We start from the raw sequence: 21,006 nt of genomic DNA on the forward strand, positions 1-21,006 counted from the left end.
GGGTCTTCACAGCCCCTCAGATAATTCCGAAGGGTCACAGTGGAAGCCTGATAGCCCGAGGTGTTTTTCAGTATGGCTGTCTGTGGCAGTGGGGTCACATCATATTTCCTGCCCCTTCATCTTGGGGGAGGAAACTGATTCAGACAAAGCTTGCTGTCCAACGTGATGAAGCACTTTGTATGATGTATCACTTCTAAATACGGTGATAGCATAAAAGGGCTCATTAGCTGAAGGGGCTTTCAGCTTGAGTCCTCCAGTTCTTAAGGACCTTTGGTAAGGCTGTCCTGACAAAGAGAAATCTAAGATGCTTGAGGACTCCCGAGCTTGAGGACCTAAACTGTTTTTCTGTCACTCTCCCCTCTTCTTCCGTGGCACATTGTTCCTGCAGCACTACCATAGCTTTGGAAAATTAATATCGGAGCTATATTATGCAGCATCAATCTCTTGCTTGACCGTAAGCTCCTCAAGGGCAGGGGACCTGCCTTATCCATCTTTGTATACCCTGCAAGCACTGGGCACACATCTCAATCAACATCTGTGGAATTGAATCTGGTTGAATTTATCTCCCAGGTTGCAGTGCTAGAGCTCAGAATAGGAATGGAGCTAAAGGCGAGTGAGGAATCATTTTTTTCCCACTGCTGAGCTGCCTGCTGGCTTCTGAGAAATTCAAGTCACCCCATCACCCTGAAGGCCACCCAGGGGGAGGCTGTTAAGGTGATTCTATTGGTATCCTTGGTGGAAGTTCTTTCTCCTGGCTCTTAGAGGTAAAGAAAATGAAGCAACTAGTCCTGCATTTTGTTGGTTTGCAAGCCAGAGCTAGGAGAACTTAAAGTGGAAATGTGATCTCTCTTCATCCTCTGCTTGGATGATGTGGAAAGACAGACAATGGTGGGCCAGTACTCCTCTCTAATTTAGCTTTGTCTAGTATCTGGTACAGAGCTGGGCATATTCTTGGCCCTAATTAAATTGTTGTTTAGCTGCTCATTCGTGTCGGAATCTTTTGCGACCCCAGGGACTGTAGCCCACAAGGCTCCTCTGTTCATGGACTTTTCCAGGCACGAATACTGGAGTGGGTTGCCATTACCTCTCCAGGGGCTCTTTCCGACCCAGGAACCCTGGCCTCCTGCATTGCAGGTGGATTCTTTACCACTGAGGCGCCATAGCGGCATAATTTGTCATTTCCCTCCCCCTTAAAATGTACACACATCTTTATTCAATTGACAAACAAATAAAGAGAGAAAATAGTCTTTTGAAAACCCTTCATGTGTCTAAGCCAGGCAGTCTGCTGGAGCTGTGTATATTTTTGCTCTAACTCTGCTCACAGGGAGACAAGACAGGTGTGAACGTCTTCACTTCCAGCTGAGGATCCTGAAGCCCATGAAGCTGAAGTGGGGAATCTGGGATCGGAGATCAGCTGGGTTTGGACGCACTCACCATACCACGAAGTTTCCCCCTTTCTCCTCCAGCACGCAGGTGGGTGCGTGCGTGTGCCTGACTGTTTGTGTTTCCTTTTACCCTTATAGCCCCGCTACTTCTCCTCTGGTCAGTTTCCTGGATTCCACTTTTTCGAAACAAAGTCCAGTTCTCCAGGGTTGCACTGCCCCCCTCGGCCATCTCCTCTCCTCCTGGGGTTCCCAGGACCGCCAGCCACTCCTTGGCTAAATTCAGAGTCCCAGCCTTCGGCTCGGATTCCGGGCTCCACTCCGACCCTCCAGGGCCGGGTGGCTCCCTCGCGTCCCCGGGGCCCGGGGATCTCAGGCGGGACCCCGCAGCCCGCGCCTCGGCCCCGCCTCCCCTACCTGACGCCGGTGCGCCCGGGGCGCCGTAGCCTCCGCCCACCGGCGCGCCTGCCCCGCCATTGGCTCCCCCTGCTGCCCATCTCTTTCGCCGGCCCCGTTCGGTCCCAGAGGCAGGTTTTGCCGGAGAAGCCGCAGTCCCGGCGGCTCGGGCGCAGAGCCGGAGGACTGTGGAGCGGAGCGCGGACCGGCCCTGGCATGCCTCCTCGCCAGGGAGCTCCCGTCAGCCGCCAGGCCCGGGCGGCTGCTAACTTGGCTGCAGGCTCCGGCGGTCCGGCCGCGGCCATGTAGTCGCCGGCGGGGCTCCCCGCAGCCCGGGAGCAGCAGCGAGAGCGAGCCGGAGCCCAGCAGCTCGCGGCTTCCCCGGGAGGCGCTGAGTGCGCGCCTCGCCCCCGCCGCCCCTCGGGCCGCACTTTGGGTCCGAGAGGGAAATGGGGGAGAAAGTTTCGGAGGCGCCTGAGCCGATGCCCCGCGGCTGCAGCAGTCACAGTGCTCCGACTCCCGCCCCTGCGGTGGCTGCCGAGTCCTCGCCCGGCGCTTCCTCGGCGGAGTCCTCCTCGGGCTCGGAAACTCTGTCGGAGGAAGGGGAGCCTGGCTTCTCCCGCGAGCAGCCGCCGCCGCCGCCGCCGGGTGGAGCTCGGCCGGCCGCGGCGTGGGCTCCCGCGCTCTTGGTGCCGGAGCGTGGAGTCTTAGCGCCGCCGCCGCGCCCGGGAGGAGCCGCGCCACCCGCGCCCCGGGGCAGCAGCGCGTCCCAGGAGGAGCAGGACGAGGAGGTGGGCCCCGCCTTTCCCACCTCGACCCCTCTGGTCCGGGCTGCCAGGCGACCCCAGCTCTCTACCCCGCACGCCAGTGGTGGGCAGTGCGCACTGGGGCATGGAGCGGGGAAGGGACCCCAGGTGCTGTGCGCCGTGCCCCGGGTAATGACAGTTAGGAGCCTCGCTGTGGGTCGTTGGTTTCCCCGTGATTGTCACTTGTGTGTGTGTGTGTGTGTGTGTGTGTGTGTGTGTTCGTGTACATGTGCTGCCTGACAGTGGGCTTATTACAGTATCAGAGCCGCAAACTCCTCCAGGTCTGGATTTGCTCCGCTGGGTGTGTGAATGGATGTGACACTCACCACCTGGTTTGTCCCCACAACTGAGACTTCCTTCTCCGAAGTGGGCGTTGCTTCGCGCCGTGGCGCTTGTGCACAGGGGGATGGGGTGAAGGGATGGGTGTGAGGGGGTGGGGGGCAGTTGGGGGCAGTACCCGCGAAGTTGCGCGGCGGGTTTCGGTAGCATCCGCCCCAGGATCGCGGGAGGGTGGTTTTGGCTGTTCCCCCGGCGTCCGTTCTTCGAGAGAGGAGGACTCCTAGCTCTGGGCTGGCAGCGCTGAACTGAGCTTCTGCATCTCCCATTTGGACTCGTTCCGGGGTGTCCAGATGCGTTCCGGTCGCCAGACTGAATAGGGAATGTAGCTCCTCCTTCGGGAAACTGTGTCCATCCTGGTTTATTCGTCCACCTTGGTTTCTTGGAAGAATATTTGTGTGAAACTTGTGGGTCGCGTCCTGATACATCGAGACCGTGACTTGGTGTCCTCCCGTCTGTTTTCTCTGGCTTTTTCCTGTCTTTGGAGGACAGTTAAGGAAGCTTAAGGTTCTTGGTGTCTTTGATTGTTTGCTTTGGACGTTTCTTGGGAAGTCATCTTGATCACGCAGGGCCATAAATAAAACATTACCCTAACAGAGCCGCCTCCTTGTGAAGTTAGTTCCTCAGTGCCAGAGTTGTATTTTCCTCCTCTCTGATGGGGTTAGCTTTAGTAAGTAATTGTCTTTGCCCCTCAGAAGATGCAGGCTGAGGTCAGTGTTCTGACAGTAGCCCCCTCTGGACCCCAGCCTGCAGGTAAAGACTGGATCTGGTACAGAATGAGGAGAGTCAACTCCTAGCCTGGCAGAGACGGAGCAAACCCTAGTGGTTGGTGAACCCTCTGGCAGTAATCAGGACCCATTCCCCAATGCTTGGTGGAGCGTGGGCATCCTGGACAGGTGTCTGGAGATCTGCTTTCTAGAACTGCCTGTGCTCCTGAACCGTGAGACCTCAGATGAGTTGATTCCTCTGAGGTCAGTTTAATAATCTGTGAAGTGAGGGGTATGACCAGTGAACTTCAAGGTAAAGTTTATTATCCCACGAACACTCCCGTTTTTTGATCAGGAATTTAGGATGAATCCAAACTTCAGATTGATCCTAGGAACAGAGTACCAAGAGTTAAGCTGAGCACCACACGTATCACAGAGCTACCTGGGGATATGACCCAACTTAATGATTTATTAATACTATTAGATTCCAATATAGTGCTGCCATTGGTAGAGAAGGTGGTACAGTTAGTTGCCCTGTGTTTTCTGGGAAACTAGGCGTATGCTTCATGATACATAACATGGTCTTGCAGATCCCAGGCCAAGGAAGACAGGAACTTCTCACTTTTGTTCGGGATCCTGTAGCTGGTTTATTGCTTGGCCTCAGGGTGACAGTGTTTTATTTTCTTGGAAGTGGATATAATGATAGCTTATTTCACAGGCACTGCAGTGAGGATTGGTTGATTGAAACACATTTTGAAAAGTGGAATGACTAAATAACATTGGTCAGTATTTGTGAAATCTCAGAATTGGATGTAAAGTGATACAGTATTGCAGTTTATTGTGTAACTTAACCTGTGGCAGGGGATGCTGGAAATTGTCCAGGAGTGGAAATCTTGACTTGCTCTGAGAATTTTAAAGCAAGACTGAAACTGTGGAGTAGAGAATGATAGTCTTTATGGCAGGGGTTGAAGTCCAGTGCACATTTTCTGGCTCTTACACTGGTGCAGGGAGGGGTTCCTAACCTTCGAGGGGGTGCAGTGGGTCTCTCTGAGAACCTAATGAAAGCTCTCCATCCTCTCCTCAGAAAATAGGTATCATTATAAATACAATTTTAGTAGGTTGAGTGAGGAATACTGGGTCACACAGTCTCAGTTTGGTGGAAAGATGTGGGTTTGATGTCCAGCTCTGCCACCTTAGCTGTATGTGGGATGTGGACTACTCCATTGATGTAAGGCCTGATTTTTCCCCTCTTAAATGGGAGTAATAATAATAGAATCATTAGGCATTTTATACATGCCACCTAATTTAATCCTAGTATAGTATCTAGAATTGAATATTAATTTTTCAGATTCATTTGTGATTAGAAATGTTGTGAAAGGAGGTACAAGTTTGGGCTGGCTTATTTTATTTATGCAAAATTAATCTGCTCCCTACTTTCAGAGAACTGAAGGCTGTGGCTATTCTGTTTATTACCATTGTATTAGTACAAGCTGGAAAACAGTTTTTATTTGTATCAGATGTATTATGGCAAAGCACTGTTAGTGTAGTGTTAGTTATGCAATAGCAAGGTACCGAGTACAAAGCCTTTTAAAAGCCTTAAGTGAAACCCATAAAATGGAAAAAGATTCATTTAGATTTAAAAATTATGTGTCTAGCTTGGGATAATCACTGTTTTCCAAAATTTTTTTTCAGTAACTTATTGCATCAATTTTCAAAAAGCAGCAAAACTCAACTTCCTAGTGTATGATTGCAGTGCTAATTTTTGATGCACCTTTATTAAAGCTGCTTGCATACACTAGCAGAGAAGGCACTGGCAACCCACTCCAGTACTCTTGCCTGGAAAATCCCATGGACGGAGGAGCCTGGTGGGCTGCAGTCCATGGGGTCGCCAAGAGTTGGACGCGACTGAAGTGACTTAGCAGCAGCAGCAGCAGACACTAGTAATATCAACAGTGTTTGACCTACTTCATATTTTATCTTATTGTCAGTATTTGTGTAAACTTACAGTCTCATAGACTTACATCAACCCTTTAAGCTTTTGGTGTCTAAAAAACAATAGTTTAACATGACAATTGTTGTTATTATCATGTACTTAATAATCAGACACTTGAGAGAGATGGTGTATGGTTTTTTGTTTGAATAAAGTGCATTTGACTTTCCCCCTATTTCCCCAAACCTGTGGACGTTGGGGTCTCTGCAAGTTGAGGGTAACAGGCTGTGTTTAGAATAGTCATGATGAACTAAATTGGAGTGTCCCTCTAACAGCATTTCTGAGATTTGCTCCCAGGCACATCTCTGCCCCGTCCCTTCTCAGAGCACCTGTGCTGACCCTCATAAAGTTCTCAGTGCTGTCTGTTGTCTGTCGATGAACTCCTGAGGGCAGGGATTTTGTCTTTGTGTGTTGACCCAGTGCTTCTAATACATTAGTGGAGGCTCAGTACATATATTTTGAATGAAAGAGGAAAATACATCTTTGAAAACAGTTGCACATTTGACTGAAGGGTGACCATGTGAGTATTCTTTTGTTGTGAATTATGCTTAAGCCTCTAGATCTCTTATTAAAAAAAAAACAAACCTCATGGATCCCAGTTTATAAGCAGGTTTTCCAGCTAAATTTTTAAGAAAGTCAAATCAGTGAGGATCCAGTCACAATGCCTGTGCAAGGACTTGTGCATTAACTCTGCTTTTCACTCTGTGTGTTAGAACTTGAAACTTTCAGGGATTGTAGAAAGGCATGGTAGAATAAAGGCTTAGTAGCTAAAAGGATTTTCAACTCAATATAAAGTGTTTCATTCATACTTTGCTACCCTAAAGGATTTACTTTACTGGCAGGAGGGGGAAAACAATTGCCCTTATTAACAATAGGCACAATTAGGGTTGTCTTTTAAGTGTTCTATTAATGATGTGAGCTTGAAGACTGATTTTAACATCACGCATAGATGAATATCTAGACTTCACCGGTGAAGAGAATAACTAGCAAAATAGCAGCCATGAATAGAGTGAAGCTTTTCTGTGCATTGATATTTTATGAATCACAGCAGCTACATAATTTAAAAAAAAAGTAGCACGTAAATCTTGGCACATGTATCATTGAGTCTTGTCTTTGACTCCCTGATTCAATAAGAGTCACAGGTTCACAATGTCAGACAGCAGACAGTCAATGTATGTTGAGTCTGACGCCTGAGAAGCAGCACCCTGGGTGCTGAGATCATGAAGGTGGGCAAGACAGAGATAGTCTTGACCTCTCGAAGCTTCTAGTGTAGCGGGGGATACTCCCGAAACACATGACTCTTCACTAATTGATTTCCGAGGTGGTAGATGGGGAACAGGCAGTGAGGGAGTATATACCTCTTCTCACGTGGGAGGTGGGAACTGCCTTCCTGGGGAGTTTTTGGAGAAGGGAAGGGATAGAGCGATGTGGGTAGCAGAGAGAGCTTATGGGTCTAGGAGCTAAGAGACATCTGCGTTGTGTGCATGAAGCAGAGAAGGGCCTGGCGTGGGGGGATGTGGGGGAGGGAAGCAGGGGTTGGGTCATGCACGGCCTTTGGATTTTATTCTGAGGCCCTGGGAGCGCACTGGAGGGTTTGAAACAAGGAAATGACTCAGTCAGACTGGCATTCCCGGAGGCCAGGCGGTGTGGAGCCCGCCTGTTGATGCTGCAGTGTAGCTGGTTGGAATGTCCCAGGTTACCTGGGATCTGACGCCCCAAGAAGATGGCACCTCAGTAAACGGCGTGTTGCTGGAAAGTGGAGCTCAGGAATCCATGTAAACACACAGGAAATGGATCGGGAAATGAGTGTAGGTCTATTCGAGAGAACACCTTCGTGTGACTGTTGATGCTGCTTCTCACTGCAGTGTTGCCTTAAGACTAGGATTTTCTTGCAGGAAAACCTTCAGTGATGAATGGAGACTGAGAAGAGGGCCATGCAAACGCTCATTTCCACAGTCGGTTGCAGGGGCCATCGACCTGGGGTGAGAATAAGGGGTGATTGCCCCGAGGTGGCGTGATTCTCTGGCCTTGGGAAGTGCGGTGTCTGTGAGCTAATAACACACGTTCTGAGAGTCTGGCTTGTTCACCTGCATGTTCCTAGAGAAGGAAGGGTCAGCGTCAGGGAAGCAAGGCTTCTACCGTTTCCACCCCGGGTCTGAGGTGTTCTAGGAAATGTCAGTCCACCAGTGTTTTGGAGCCAGTGACAAAGGCTGACTATCTGTCCCCTGACACTGACTGGATACAGCGTTTAAGCCCAGCTGTTTGTGTTTTTGCCCCTGGGAAGAAGGGTGTGAATGTACATTGGAGTGCAGGCTGTGAAGATGGTAAACTATGGGGAGAATCCTGGGAGAGAAGTTCTCACAATGAGAAGGATCCATAACCAGGTGGCTTGGTGTTAGAGAAAACTGAATGAGGTTTTGTGTGTGTGTGTACGTGCGTGCATGCACAAACATGCACGTGTGTGTGTGTGTGTGTGTGTTGATGTACATGCCCTTGTATATCTAAGAAGAAATAATTGTCCTTTTGAGATGAAAGATACCCCGGGTCATTTATGAGCAAGGTCGCACATTTTATGGTGATGCCTGGGAAGGCCTTGTGCTCCTCTTCACCATCGCTTCAGACCAGCAGCCAGTGTTCCCTGCCCTGGGGTCAGGGTCTGTAGGGCCTAAGAGTATAGACTAATGACCCCGGTTCAGCCACTTCTAGGCTGTGTGCCTTTGGAACAGTTATTAATACCAAAACTGTTTCCTTCTCTGTAAAATGGACAGGCTTGCATTTACTGCAGAGGGTTGTTATGAGAGTTTTATATAGAGGTCCCAGCACAATTCCTGACATACACATGCATTCCATGATGGTGTTTGCTAGTATGACCGAGTGCGGAAAAGCTGGTTTATGCAGAATATCAGCGCCATAACCAGGAATAATCAGCACCTGGACGTCCCTTCCCTGATGGATTATGCTACCAGCATGGTTTGCTGATGGTTCTGGGAGGCCCTTTCATTCATGAGTAGGTAGATGTGTAACAGAGTGATCATTTTTAATTTCATGGACACAGCATTTCTTACAATATACTAATAGCAAAGCTTTATGGACTATGGTTCGTTAACTCTTCTGTAAGACACGATCTCTCTTTTGCTCCTGGAATCTGCTGTGAGTGATCACTTATTAAATGATGTCCTCAAAGACTCTGTGAACATGCAGATTACTAACTGAGCCCAGGAAGTTAGTCAGCCATGTGGTGAGGCTGGTGACATGACCCAGTGCTTCGTGATGATTGGAGGCTGAGAAGACAGTGACAAGGAAATAAAATGATCTTCTGGAAACCAACTTTGGTTCATATAAGAATTGGGTGGTGGTCCAGGGACTACCCCCACCCCCAACTTCACAGAGGGGAGTCTGTTAGAAATGAGATAGAACTTGTAAAAATGCAAGAACTCATGTATGTGAATTGCCCAGCAAAAAGTCTCTTTTATCCCTTTGGGGGTAGTATAAACAGTTCAATTTTTTAAGGCAAAATTGCAAAAGCCTCAGATCCACTTCTGCTATAACTCAGATAAATACTGGTGCAGTGACTGCAGGTGGCTTCCCTTCCGCCAGCCTGGTGCTCTGCCCCGTGTCCCTGTTTAGGTTGACATTCACTCAGCTTTCCATCCCTCAGTTCAAGGCTGTCTGTGCCCTTTGTGCCTCTATTTAGTCTGGTATTAATCAGATATTTCTTATTGGGTCCTATTATTTTGGGGCAGAGCATAAGATCAAATACAGTCAAGCAGAAATCTCTTTCTCCAGCAGCTTGTGGATACTTCTTTCTTTCCCCCCTTTTGTCCTTCTCTCTCACCTCTTCAGGATTCCTGGAAAGGATTGGACAGTAGTCACGTGTCAATGCATTTCTCTCCCAAGTCAGGCTTAGGAGAGAAATGCATGCACAGTTTGCTTCAGTAGCGTCCAACAGTCTATGGGCTGCAGCCTGCCAGGCTCCTCTGTCCATGGGATTCTCCAGGCAAGAATACTAATGTGGGTAGCTGTTCCCTTCTCCAGGGGATCTTTCCAACCCAGAGATCAAACCTGGGTCTCTTGCGTTGCAGACTGGCTTCTTTACTGCTGAATCTCTGAGGAAGCCCCTAGGAAAGAACACCCTTCCTTAAATGTGAAACGTCAGTTCAGGACCGTGGTCAGCGGTACACATACACATACATTTAAGTGTATAGAACTTGTGTGAAATTTCTGGTTGCTTCTCCAACTTCTTTTAATGAAAAAGCTAACTTCTTATTTAATGATTTTAATTCATAACCAGGTACATGTGTCTCTGAAACAGCTGATAAATTTGTACCCTATGCCTGCACTCTTTTGCTGGCCCATCAATTTTCCTGTTGGACACAGGCCATATACTTTTGATTATGATACTACTTCCACTGAACATTTCAGCCCTAATGCTTTGTACTGATATTGGGGGCAGGGGTTGGTAGAGGGGAGGCTGGGGATACTGACAAATTGGCCTTCTTTTCTTAACTAATTTCATAGGCTATGGTGTGGAAAATGAAAACTTAATTATAATGTTCTTGACTTTGTATCTGGGGGGTGTTTTCAGTGGCCAGCTCACAGGCATGCCCACTTTAGTGTGGGTAGCAGAATATACATTTGAAACTCATCTCAGGTGTGGGTATTTTGGCCTCTGCCTTAAGACTTGCTCAGCTACTTTAATAAGCCGAAAAGGTAGGTAGGTAGCTAGCTCCTGGTAGATGATTTTATGCCTTTCCAAGTTTGTTTTAAAAACAAACAAAAAATAACAAGATCATCATATCTTGGGGTTCCAGTGTTAACATTTGTTTTTTCAGACATTTCTTTATGCACAGATGGATGTACCTTCAAAATGCAGGAAGGGTCCCAGTGCCTCACTAGTGATAGGGAAATAAAGTAAAATCGGGTTAAAGTCGGTGGTTAAAATCCTACGCCGCTGTACACTGCCCTTGAGGCTTATATTCTCAGAAATTACAAATTCACAATTGCTTCTTAGGGCAATCATTGCTAGGTAGACTGCATTAAGATATTGAAATGGAATGCAGTTGTGATGAAATTCATTTTATGTATGAAGGTTAAATGATTAATTTCACAAAGAGGTTCTTGATGAAAAAATTGGCTCCACAGGAACGTGTCCAGCTCCTGGACACTCAAACTCACAGAATTTGCTTTGCCACTCCTTTAGTTTTAGTTGGCTAGTTTTATTTTTTTAATTTAAAACATGTAGCTAGAATGGAGGGAGAGCACTTAATTGAAAGCATCTGAGTCGTAACTAAAGTCGTCATCAGCCCAGGCTTCTCTGTTTAAAAGGGCATCTCCCAGGCTCCTCACCAAGATGCAGCCACGAAGAGTTGGGGAGAGCAGCTCTAGAGAAAAGGGCAATCCCAAACGTTTGTTTGGAGGGAAAGGACCACTGAGAAGTTTTACTTACGGAGAACTTCTGACTCATCTCAAATCAGTAGAGTACAAATCAGGAAGACCCAAGAAGACGCCCACCTTCCTATTCTTCTGGCTCTTATGAGACGAGTAAGTCAGATTGCTAGGTTAAGCCAGCGCGGCCTTAAAGACTCAGCGAGCACATGTGAGCACGAGAGAGTGAAGGACAACGAGAGAGAAACTGCTGGTCAAGTAAGGAAATACTTACCTTCTTTCCCTGCTACGTTTTGGCACTTTATGTATTGTTGAAATTTTACTTCTGTATATTTTATTTCATGTACCACTTTGGATATGTTTTTGTTGTTGTTGTTGTTCTACAAACACTGTTTGCCTATAAGCTACCCCAGTTCATTGTTGGCTGGGAAGAGGAGTCTGGTTCAAAACGGCCTCTTGAGACCTTTTAGGACTCACTTTAATCCCTGGTGATAGTGGGTCCCAGTCCTGATGCAGAGTTTCTATTAGGACAAAAGAGAACATGGAAATTCTAACTGCGAACTCTCCTAGTTTTCTTTATTATAATGCCAGTGTCACTTTGACTTTTCAAGAATTCCATTTTTTAAATTAAAACATTTCTACCTGGAGAAAGCTGACGGCAATAGTTTTAACGTTATGGAATAAGTCCTGTTGGGAAGAGTTAGATTAGTAGAGTGACAATGTGACAGTTGTGTAACCTGCTACTATCGTGCTGTTTTAAATTCCTTTAAAAGTATTTGAGTCATCACTTTCTGTGTGTTAGGTTACCTGTCATTCTGTGTTCTAATTCATCCCTGTTTCTTTCAGCCCCTTCCTACCTATAGCTTAGTCATCAGAATTTTAAAAAGAACAGCACACATCACTTTGGTTGGAAGACTGTAGTAAAACCTTTGTTTAAACAGAATATTTGGGGGAGAGACTTTTTTTGGTTACTCAATCTTATGATTCACTAATAATTAACTGAAAAGCTCTTCTGTTCTCACTTTGCTATTTACCTTTTGTCTTATAATTCCTAGGTGTGGATTTTCTGCCTTATTTTGTGATGAACAAGCTAGCTTTTCTTTTTAGTGATTAGACATATTATAATGCTTTAGGGATCTCACTTTGGCTATCAGTCATCTTCAAAGCCTACTGAAGATGGGAAAAGTGCATAAGAAGAAGTAGAAAGTATAAAATTGAGTGTGCTATTAACAAAAGTAGATGATCTTGATTTCTTTAACTTTAGAAATTGGAGTTAGCAAAGCATCTTTTTTTCTGAGAACTTTGCTTCATTATCTTTGCTCCTGGGTTATGCCAGATCATGTATATATTGTTAATATTTGTACAGAACTTAGCAGTTTTCACGGCCTTTCCTGATACTATTTCAACTGTTCTCTCATTCTCATTTTGCACACACATCTTCTTGTCATATAGTTAAGTTTCTCTGTCTCTATCCCACTAGACTCTATGATGTTGAGAGTGTCACTTAGCCAAAGTGTGGTAGTGTGGGCCAATTGAATTGCCAATTAAGCTTTAAAAGACTTTTGCAAACATTGAGTAAATGCATGTAAAACACTCAGAATGATGTCTTGACACACAGAATGCCTCAGTGGAAATTTGGGGGCAGTGCTCTATTATTATCCGCTGTATGTCCTGTGCATTTGGCATTACGAGTTTAAGTGTCTGAAGAACTTTAAAGATCAGGGTGAAGATATAGTTCAGTTCAATCACTCAGTCATGTCCAACTCTTTGCGACCCAATGGACTACAGCATGCCAGGCTTCCCTGTCCATCACCAACTCCCAGAGTTTACTCAAACTCATGTTCATAGAGTGAGTGATGCCATCCAACCATCTCCTCCTCTGTTGTCCCCTTCTCCTCCTGCCTTCAGCTTTCCCATCATCAGGATCTTTCCCAATGAGTCAGTTCTTTGCATTAGGTGGCCAAAATATTGGAGTTTCAGCTTCAGCATCAGTCCTTCCAATGAATATTCATTTCAGGACTGATTTCCTTTAGGATTGACTGGTTTGATCCCCTTGCAGTCCAAGGGACTCTCAAGGGTCTTTTCCAACACCACAGTTCAAAAGTATCAGTTCTTTGGTGCTCAGCTTTCTTTATAGTTCAACTCTCACATCCATACATGACTACTGGAAAAACCATATCTTTGACTAGATGAACCTTTGTTGGCAAAGTGATGACTCTGCTTATTAATATGCTATCTAGGTTGGTCAGAGGTTTTCTTCCAAGGAGCAAGTGTCTTTTAATTTCATGGCTGCAGTCACCATCTGCAGTGATTTTGGAGCCCCCCTCAAATAAAGTCTCTCACTGTTTCCTTTGCTTCCGCATCTATTTGCCGTGAAGTGATGGGCCCAGATGCCATGATCTACGTTTCTGAATGTTGAGTTTTAAGCCAACTTCTTCACTCTCCTCTTTCACTTTCATTAAGAGGCTCTTTAGTTCTTCTTCACTTTCTGCCACAAGGGTAGTGTCAGTTGCATATCTGAGGTTGCTGATATTTCTCCAAGCAATCTTGATTCCAGCTGTGCTTCATCCAGCCCACCATTTAGCATGAAGTATTTTACATATAAGTTAAATAAGCAGGGTGACAGTATATAGCCTTGATGTACTTCTTTCCTAGTACTAGTCTGTTTGGCACTAGTCTGTTTTTCCATGTCCAGTTCTAACTGTTGCTTCTTAACCTACAAACAGATTTCTCAGGAGGCAGGTCAGATGGTCTGGTATTCCCATCTCTTGAAGAATTTTCCACAGTTTGTTGTGATCCACACAGTCAAAGACTTTGGCATAGTCAATAAAGCAGAAATAGATGTTTTTTTCTGGAACTCACTTGCTTTTTTAATGATCCAACGGATGTTGGCAATTTGATCTCTGGTTCCTCTGCCTTTTCTAAATCCAGCTTGAACATCTGGAATTTCAAGGTTCATATACTGTTGAAGACAGACTTGGAGAATTTTGAGCATCACTTTAATAGTGTGTAAGATGAGTGCAATTGTGCAGTAGTTTGAGCATTCTTTGGCATTGCCTTTCTTTGGGCTTGAAATGAAAATAGGCCTTTTCCAGACCTGTGGCCACTGCTGAGTTTTCCAAATTTGGTGGCATGTTGAGTGTAGCACTTTCACAGCATCATCTTTTAGGATTTGAAATAGCTCAACTGGAATTACATCACCTCCATTAGCTTTGTTCATAGTGATGCTTCCTAAGGCCCACTTGACTTTGCATTCCAGGATATCTGGCTCTAGGTGAGTGATCACACCATTGTGATTATCTGGTTCATGAAGATCTTTTTTGTACAGTCCTTCTGTGTATTCTTGCCACCTCTTCTTAGTAACTTAGGGTTTTGTTAGGTCCATACCATTTCTGTCCTTTATTGTGCCCATCTTTGCATGAAATGTTCCCTTGGTATCTCTACTTTTCTTGAAGAGATCTCTAGTCTTTCCCATTCTGTTATTTTCCTCTATTTTTTGCACTAATCACTGAAAAAGGCTTTCTTATCTCTCCTGGCTATTCTTTGGAACTCTGCATTCAAATGGGAATATCTTTCCTTTTCTCCTTTGCCTTTCACATCTCTTCTTTTCTCAGCTATTTGTAAGGCCTCCTCAGACAACCATTTTGCCTTTTTGCATTTTTCCCCCCTTGGGATGGTTTTGATCACTGCCTCCTGTACAATGTCACGAACCTCCATCCATAGTTCTTCAGGCACTCTATCAGATCTAATCCCTTGAATGTGCTTGTCACTTCCACTGTATAATCATAAGGAATTTGATTTAGGTCGTACCTGAATGGTCTAGTGGTTTTCCCTTCTTTTCAATTTGAGTCTGAATTTGGCAATAAGGCATTCATGATCTGAGCCACAGTCAGCTCCCAGTCTTGTTTTTGTTGACTATATAGAACTTCTCCATCTTTGGCTGCAAAGAATATAAAATCAATATGATTTCAGTGTTGACCATCTGGTGATGTCCATGTGTAGAGTATTCTCTTGTGTTGTTAGAAGAAGGGGTTTGCTATGACCAGTGCGTTCTCTTGGCAAAATTCTGTTAGCCTTTGCCCTGCTTCATTTTGTACTCCAAGGCCAAATTTGCCTGCTATTCCAGGTATCTCTTCACTTCCTACTTGTGTATTCCAGTCCCCTGTAATGCAAAGGACATCCTTTATTGTTGTTAGTTCTAGAAGGTCTTGTAGGTCTTCATAGAACCATTCAACCTCAGCTTCTTCAGCATTACTGGTTGGGGCATAGACTTGGATTACTGTGATATTGAATGGTTTGCCTTGGAAACAAACAGAGATTATTCTGTCATTTTTGAGATTACATCCAAGTGCTGCATTTTGGATTGTTTTGTTGACCGTGATAGCTACCCCATTTCTCTAAGGGATTCTTTCCCACAGTAGTAGATATAATGGTCATTTGAGTTAAATTCACCAATTCCAGTTCATTTTAGTTTACTGATTCTTAAGATGCGATGTTCACTCTTGCCATCTCCTGTTTGACCACTTCCAATTTGCCTTGATTCGTGGATCTAACATTCCAGGTTCCTATGCAATGTTGTTCTTTACAGCATCAGACTTTACTTCCATTACTAGTCACATTCACAACTGGGTGGTGTTTTTGCTCTTGGTCCATCTCTTCATTTTTTCTGGAGTTATTTCTCCACTGATCTCCAGTAGCATATTGGGCACCTACCAACCTGGCAAGTTCATCTTTCAGTGTCCTGTCTTTTTGCCTTTTCATGCTGTTCATGAGATTCTCAAGGCAAGAATAGTGAAGTGGTTTGCCATTCCCTTCTCCAGTTGACCACATTTTGTCAGAACTCTCCACCATGACCCGTCCGTCTTGGGTGACCATACACAGCATGGCTTACAGTTTCATTGAGTTAGGCAAAGGGTAAAGATGGCGGAGTAGAAGGACGTGTGTTCATCCTCTCCTGCAATAACTCCCAAATTACAACTTGCTGCTGAACAACCATCAGTAGGAGAATGTTTGATCCCACCAAGAAAAGATACTTCACATCCAAGGGCAAAGGAGAAGCCCCAGCAAGATGGTAGGAAGGGTGAAATTGTGTTTAGAATCAAACCCCATACCTACTAGAGATGCTCGGAGGACTCAAACAAACTCTGTGCTCACCAAGACCCAGAGCCTGAGCCAGAACTGTGTTTGAGTGTCTCTTGTGGAGGTACGGGTCAGCAGGGGACTGCTGCATGGGCAGGTGCTCTGGGTGCAGCAGACCTGGGTATGGCATAAGCCCTCTTTGAAGGGGTCACCATTAATCTCACCGTAGAGCCACCAGAACCTACACAGAACTGGGGAAACAGACTCTTGGAGGGCACAAACAAAACCTTGTATGCACCAGGACCCAGGAGAAAGGATCTGTGATCCCACAAGAGACTGACCCAGACTTGGCTGTGAGTGTCCAGGAGTCTCTGGCAGAGGTGTGGGTTGGCGGTGGCTTGCTGCAGGGTTGGGGGTGCTGAGCGCAGCAGTACATGCCTGGGACCTTCTGAAGGTCACCATTGTCTTCATTACCTCCACTATAGTGTGGCCTCAGGTCAAACAACAGGGAGGGAACACAGCCCTGCCCTTCAGCAGAAAACTGGATTAAAGATTTACTGAGCATGGCCCTACCCATCAGAACAAGACCGATTTTCCCTCTCAGTCAGTCTCTCCCATCTGGAAGCTTCCAGTTTAAGCCTCTTCTTCCTTCTCCATCAGAGGGCAGACAAAGTGAAAACCACAATCACAAAAAGCTAACCAATCTGATCACATGGACCACAGCCTTGTCTAACTCAATGAAACTATGAGCCATGCTATGTGAAGATTTAACTGGTGGCCTAAAACCCAAGATCATAGGTTTAATTTGCTGAGTGGGTTTCAACAAATGAAAAGTTTTTGACATTAAACCAATTCTTATTTCACTGTGAGCATTGGGAAACTGTATTCTGCCAACTTGTTCATTACAACCACACTTGTAACTCTGAGCCATTTTTGGCCAGATGTTTCAAGGAATTATTTTAATTGCTGTTGACATTTTGACAACTAGCCTTAAAATTTTAACAATGATACTGGACTGTACTCACTGGTGCTCAGGATAAACGGCTGTCAGTAGAAATGTCAGAAATTCTGGCAACTTTGTCAGGACTGGATGAGTGTTGGTGGAGAAGTTAGGAGTTCTGAACTATGTCTCTGCTCCTGGCTGGGCAAGGTATTAACCCCATGGAGTTCACATGGGACGAAAGGTGGTCCTTTCCAGCTCTGATTTTTTTTTTTTTTCTGTTTCCTCTTACTACAGAAACTTTGATTTAACATTTTAAAGTTGTCATCAGTATATAATTTGTTACAGAACTGTTCATTCACATTTGTCTTTTGACAAATCTGCTTTTGCCCATCTTTTAAAATTATTTGGTATGTTTCTGTTGGTCAGCATGGATACATGTTGAGGGTGCTCTTACCTCCCAAGCCCTACAGAGGAATTGGACTCTGGATAACAGGGCCAGTCTTGTATTTTTCTTGATGCAGTAAGTAGCATACTGTTGTGTGCTCCAGGAATTACTGTTGTAGGTGAAATGATGGTTTTTAGTGCTGACTCTCAGAGCCTGATTGCAGAAGAGCATCTGCAGATTCTTAGGGCAGTGGCAGAATCTGCTTATTACAATAGGCTCCAAACAGAAAAGACTTGGGTTTCCTGTCTGGAGTTCCTCTAGGCCATACATCCTGTCACAAGCCTGTCTAGATCAGAAATCTTTGGTTTTTAAAACAATACTTCTTAAATTTAAAAGATTTATATGGTCTTAGCTTCACCATTGGGCTTCCCTGGTAGCTCAGCTGGTAAAGAATTTACCTGCAATGCAGGAGACCCTGGTTCAATTCCTGGGTCAGGAAGATCCCCTGGAGAACGGGTAGGCTACCCACTCCAGTTTTTTTGGGCTTCCCTCGTGGCTCAGATGGTGAAGAATCTGCCTGCAATGCAGGAGACTTGAGTTCAGTCCCTGGGTTGGGAAGATCCCCTGGAGGAGAGCATGGCAATCCACTCCAGTATTCTTGCCTGGAGAATCCCCATGGACAGAGGAGACCATGGGGTCACAAGGAGTCAGACTCGACTGAGCAGCTAAGCACAGCTCCCCCAGGCCAGCCAGGGCCCTCCTGTACTGTTCTGGATCTTAGCCACCCACCCTGTGTAGTGGACTAAAGTTTGTTTGCAAAGGTAAGTTAGAATCTATCAAGAGAAATTACATTTACCAGTGTTTTTTTTTTTTTTTTTTTCAAACCAGAGGCTGGCACTTCTAATCTAAGCTGTTAGCCTGAGCTTTGGGGATTAGTTGGAGCTTGGAGTGTGAAGTCCCATAGAGATGTTTTAAATGGTGGTTTGGTTTCCAGGGCTTCCCTAGTGACTTAGGCAGTAAAGAGTCTGCCTGCAATGCAGGAGACGCAGGTTCGATCCCTGGGTTGGGAAGATCCCCTGGAGAAGGGAATGGCAACCCATTCCAGTATTCTAGCCTGGAGAATTCCATGGACAGAGGAGCCTGGCGGGCTACAGTCCATGGAGTCACAGAGTCAGACTCGACTTAGTGAGTGAACGTTAGTTCTCAACATCTGATTGCCTGGATGGGGGCCCTGCCCTGCCCTCACTGACTCCCTCCTGTGTCCCTGAAAGGTGAGCTGGGGGAAGGAGAGTCCACGGTCTCAGCCTCCACTGCAGCCACATGGCGGCTCTGGCTGTCGTCCTGAAGGTGTGGTGATGACTTCTCTTTGTCTTTAGGACACCCATATGGATGCCCAAGACTCCTTCCCATATTGGGGCAGATTCTTTTAACCCGAAGCATTATCTCCTGCCACTTTTCAGCTCAATTCTAACGGAGAAAGCCTGTGAAGGCTCAAAATTTAAGGCAGAAGGTGGTAGATTTCATCTTAGGCCTGTTAGGATGGCTGTTATCAGAAAGACAAGTGTGGGCATTCTCCGATGCTTGTTCTTTTAGTTTAACTCAAATGATAGGATTGACACATCCTGTAGATGAGGCTCCAAATAATTGCCACGTATCCTTGTTCCATTGGGGCTTTACACTTGAATGTGTATTTTAAGGCTGTTTTACCCAGAACCTGAATCCAGAGCTGAGGAGTGATGGCTGTCTCATAGCACCTGTGTGGATGGTTTTCTTCATTGTGCCACAAGCTGCTGTTTTTCTTTGCTTTTCTCTCGCCTGTTTTTCTCCCCTCCCTTCATGTGAAGGTTAAGACTGAGTTATAGAATTAGTGCAATTTTTTAAAAAGTGGGGGTGAAGGCTCCCCTCCAAATAATTTATAGCCAGGTTCCAGCAATGAGGATGATGTCATCAGAGCCTCTCTAAATGTCCCTTTAGAGATCATTTGTGGTAATTAAAAGGAAAGTGAAACACAGATTTTTGAAAAATGATAAATACAGGTTTACCAGGTGATTTCATGATGCTAGATGGAAGCCCTGCTGAGAAGCATCCTGGGTACTCACTTTATACTCCCGAGAAACCTATAATCAGATGGGTACTGTTGTGAAATTGTTCATATACCGTTACCTGCAGTTTGTAGAAATTTATTTTGACACTTAAGGACATCTAAGGATGTAAATTTAATTACTGCTGCTGCTGCTTTCTCTGTGGGCTTGAATGAAAAGTGGCAGATTATATACTGAAATTGCCACTAAGATGTAGGTTTTTTTTTTGTTTTAGTTTCATGGGGGCTTAAAATTTTCTAAACTTGCAATATGGATGGATGACTTTTAAAGCATTAACAGGGCCTTCTTGGGCAATCAACACTCATTTGATTTGGAGGGGGGCAGCTTTCAGTTTGATGTGGTTCAAACAGCTGCTCACTTAGGATATTCTAGAAGAGTACAGTTTGAATACGGTATGTTTTCTGTGTGGGTCTCCTTTTAATCCAAACCTGCCGTGGAGCTATAGATCTGGTGTTATTAAAGTCCAGAGTGGCAAGGGGGCTGAGCCAAGACCACTTCTTCTTGGCTCTCTCTCTTGCACTTTCTTTTTTTTTTTGGGGGGGCAGTGTTTCTTTCTTTCCCTTGCATGTTGGCCTGCATGTGTGAGAAGCAGGCAAAGAGGACTTGTTAAAGTATCGGGTGGGTGGATGCAAGTCCTAGAAGTAAGGGTGCTATGTTAGCATGATGTGGCAACAGCAGGTGCTGGTGAAGATGCTCTTGTTGATGGTGAGGACTCCTTCCTGGTATCCAGGCTGTGGCTAAACCCTCCCTGCTGTGGGGTAGAGCTGGTGTGAAAATGCAGGTTTTCCTTGGCCGAATCCAGAGGTTTTAGTGAGCCCTGCTATTCTGGAAGCTCTAAGAAATCTGGTCGGTGCCTGAAGCCGCAGGCAGTCGGGTTAGGAGGCCAAGCGCACGCAGGGTGAGTTGCCTGAATGTGCACGGTGCACATTTCAACAAGTGAAAATGTGCACGGGCTGACGGTGGGAGTGGGAAGGGCATCCAGCAGAGAATCAGCAACGTGATGGGATGTATCTGGGATCGGTTTTTCCTGGTGCCCTTGAAGATGTAAACGTCGGAAAGAAAAAGTGCTTGTGTCAGATTAAATGATTTGCTCTGTTCAGTATGTTCATTAGATAACAGTTGTAGTCTTAGGAAAGTCGTGTCTCTTTAAAAATGGTAATATTTAGAAGGAGTGGTAATTGGCAGTTGATTTTTTTTTCCCATTTGTTTATGGTTTACTCTTGCTGTAATTTAAAATTACTGGTAAACATATACTATCGGAGTTGTAGTATTTTTCTCTAATATCAGCTTATTTATGGCTTCATAACTTTCTAATCAAGAGTGCTAAAAAAAAAAAAAAGAGTACTTCTTTAAGCTTAATATTTCCCTAGATAACTAAGCAATATTTCCAACTAATACTTTTTTAATAACTGTTTTAACAAACTTGTTTGTTGTGAAGGCAGTTTAGGGAGAAGGCATGTTGGGTGCGAATTTACCAGGTAAGACATTTTTGGTT

General features: G+C 45.3%; 1 protein-coding gene across 3 annotated transcripts in view; it reads left to right on the top strand.

The window, feature by feature from the left end:
- Nucleotides 1-1,964: 1,964 nt before the first annotated feature.
- Nucleotides 1,965-21,006, top strand: part of MAST4 (microtubule associated serine/threonine kinase family member 4) — a 605,067-nt gene continuing 586,025 nt past the window's right edge. For all 3 annotated transcript variants that reach the window (XM_065905692.1, XM_065905694.1, XM_065905693.1), the window contains exon 1: nucleotides 1,965-2,569. In XM_065905692.1, coding sequence (XP_065761764.1) covers nucleotides 2,228-2,569 — 342 coding nt within the window. In that variant the 5' untranslated portion in view covers nucleotides 1,965-2,227. The remainder of the gene's footprint in view (nucleotides 2,570-21,006) is intronic.

This window comes from Muntiacus reevesi, chromosome 14 (assembly GCF_963930625.1).
Source record: "Muntiacus reevesi chromosome 14, mMunRee1.1, whole genome shotgun sequence".
Classification (NCBI taxonomy): Eukaryota; Metazoa; Chordata; class Mammalia; order Artiodactyla; family Cervidae; genus Muntiacus; species Muntiacus reevesi.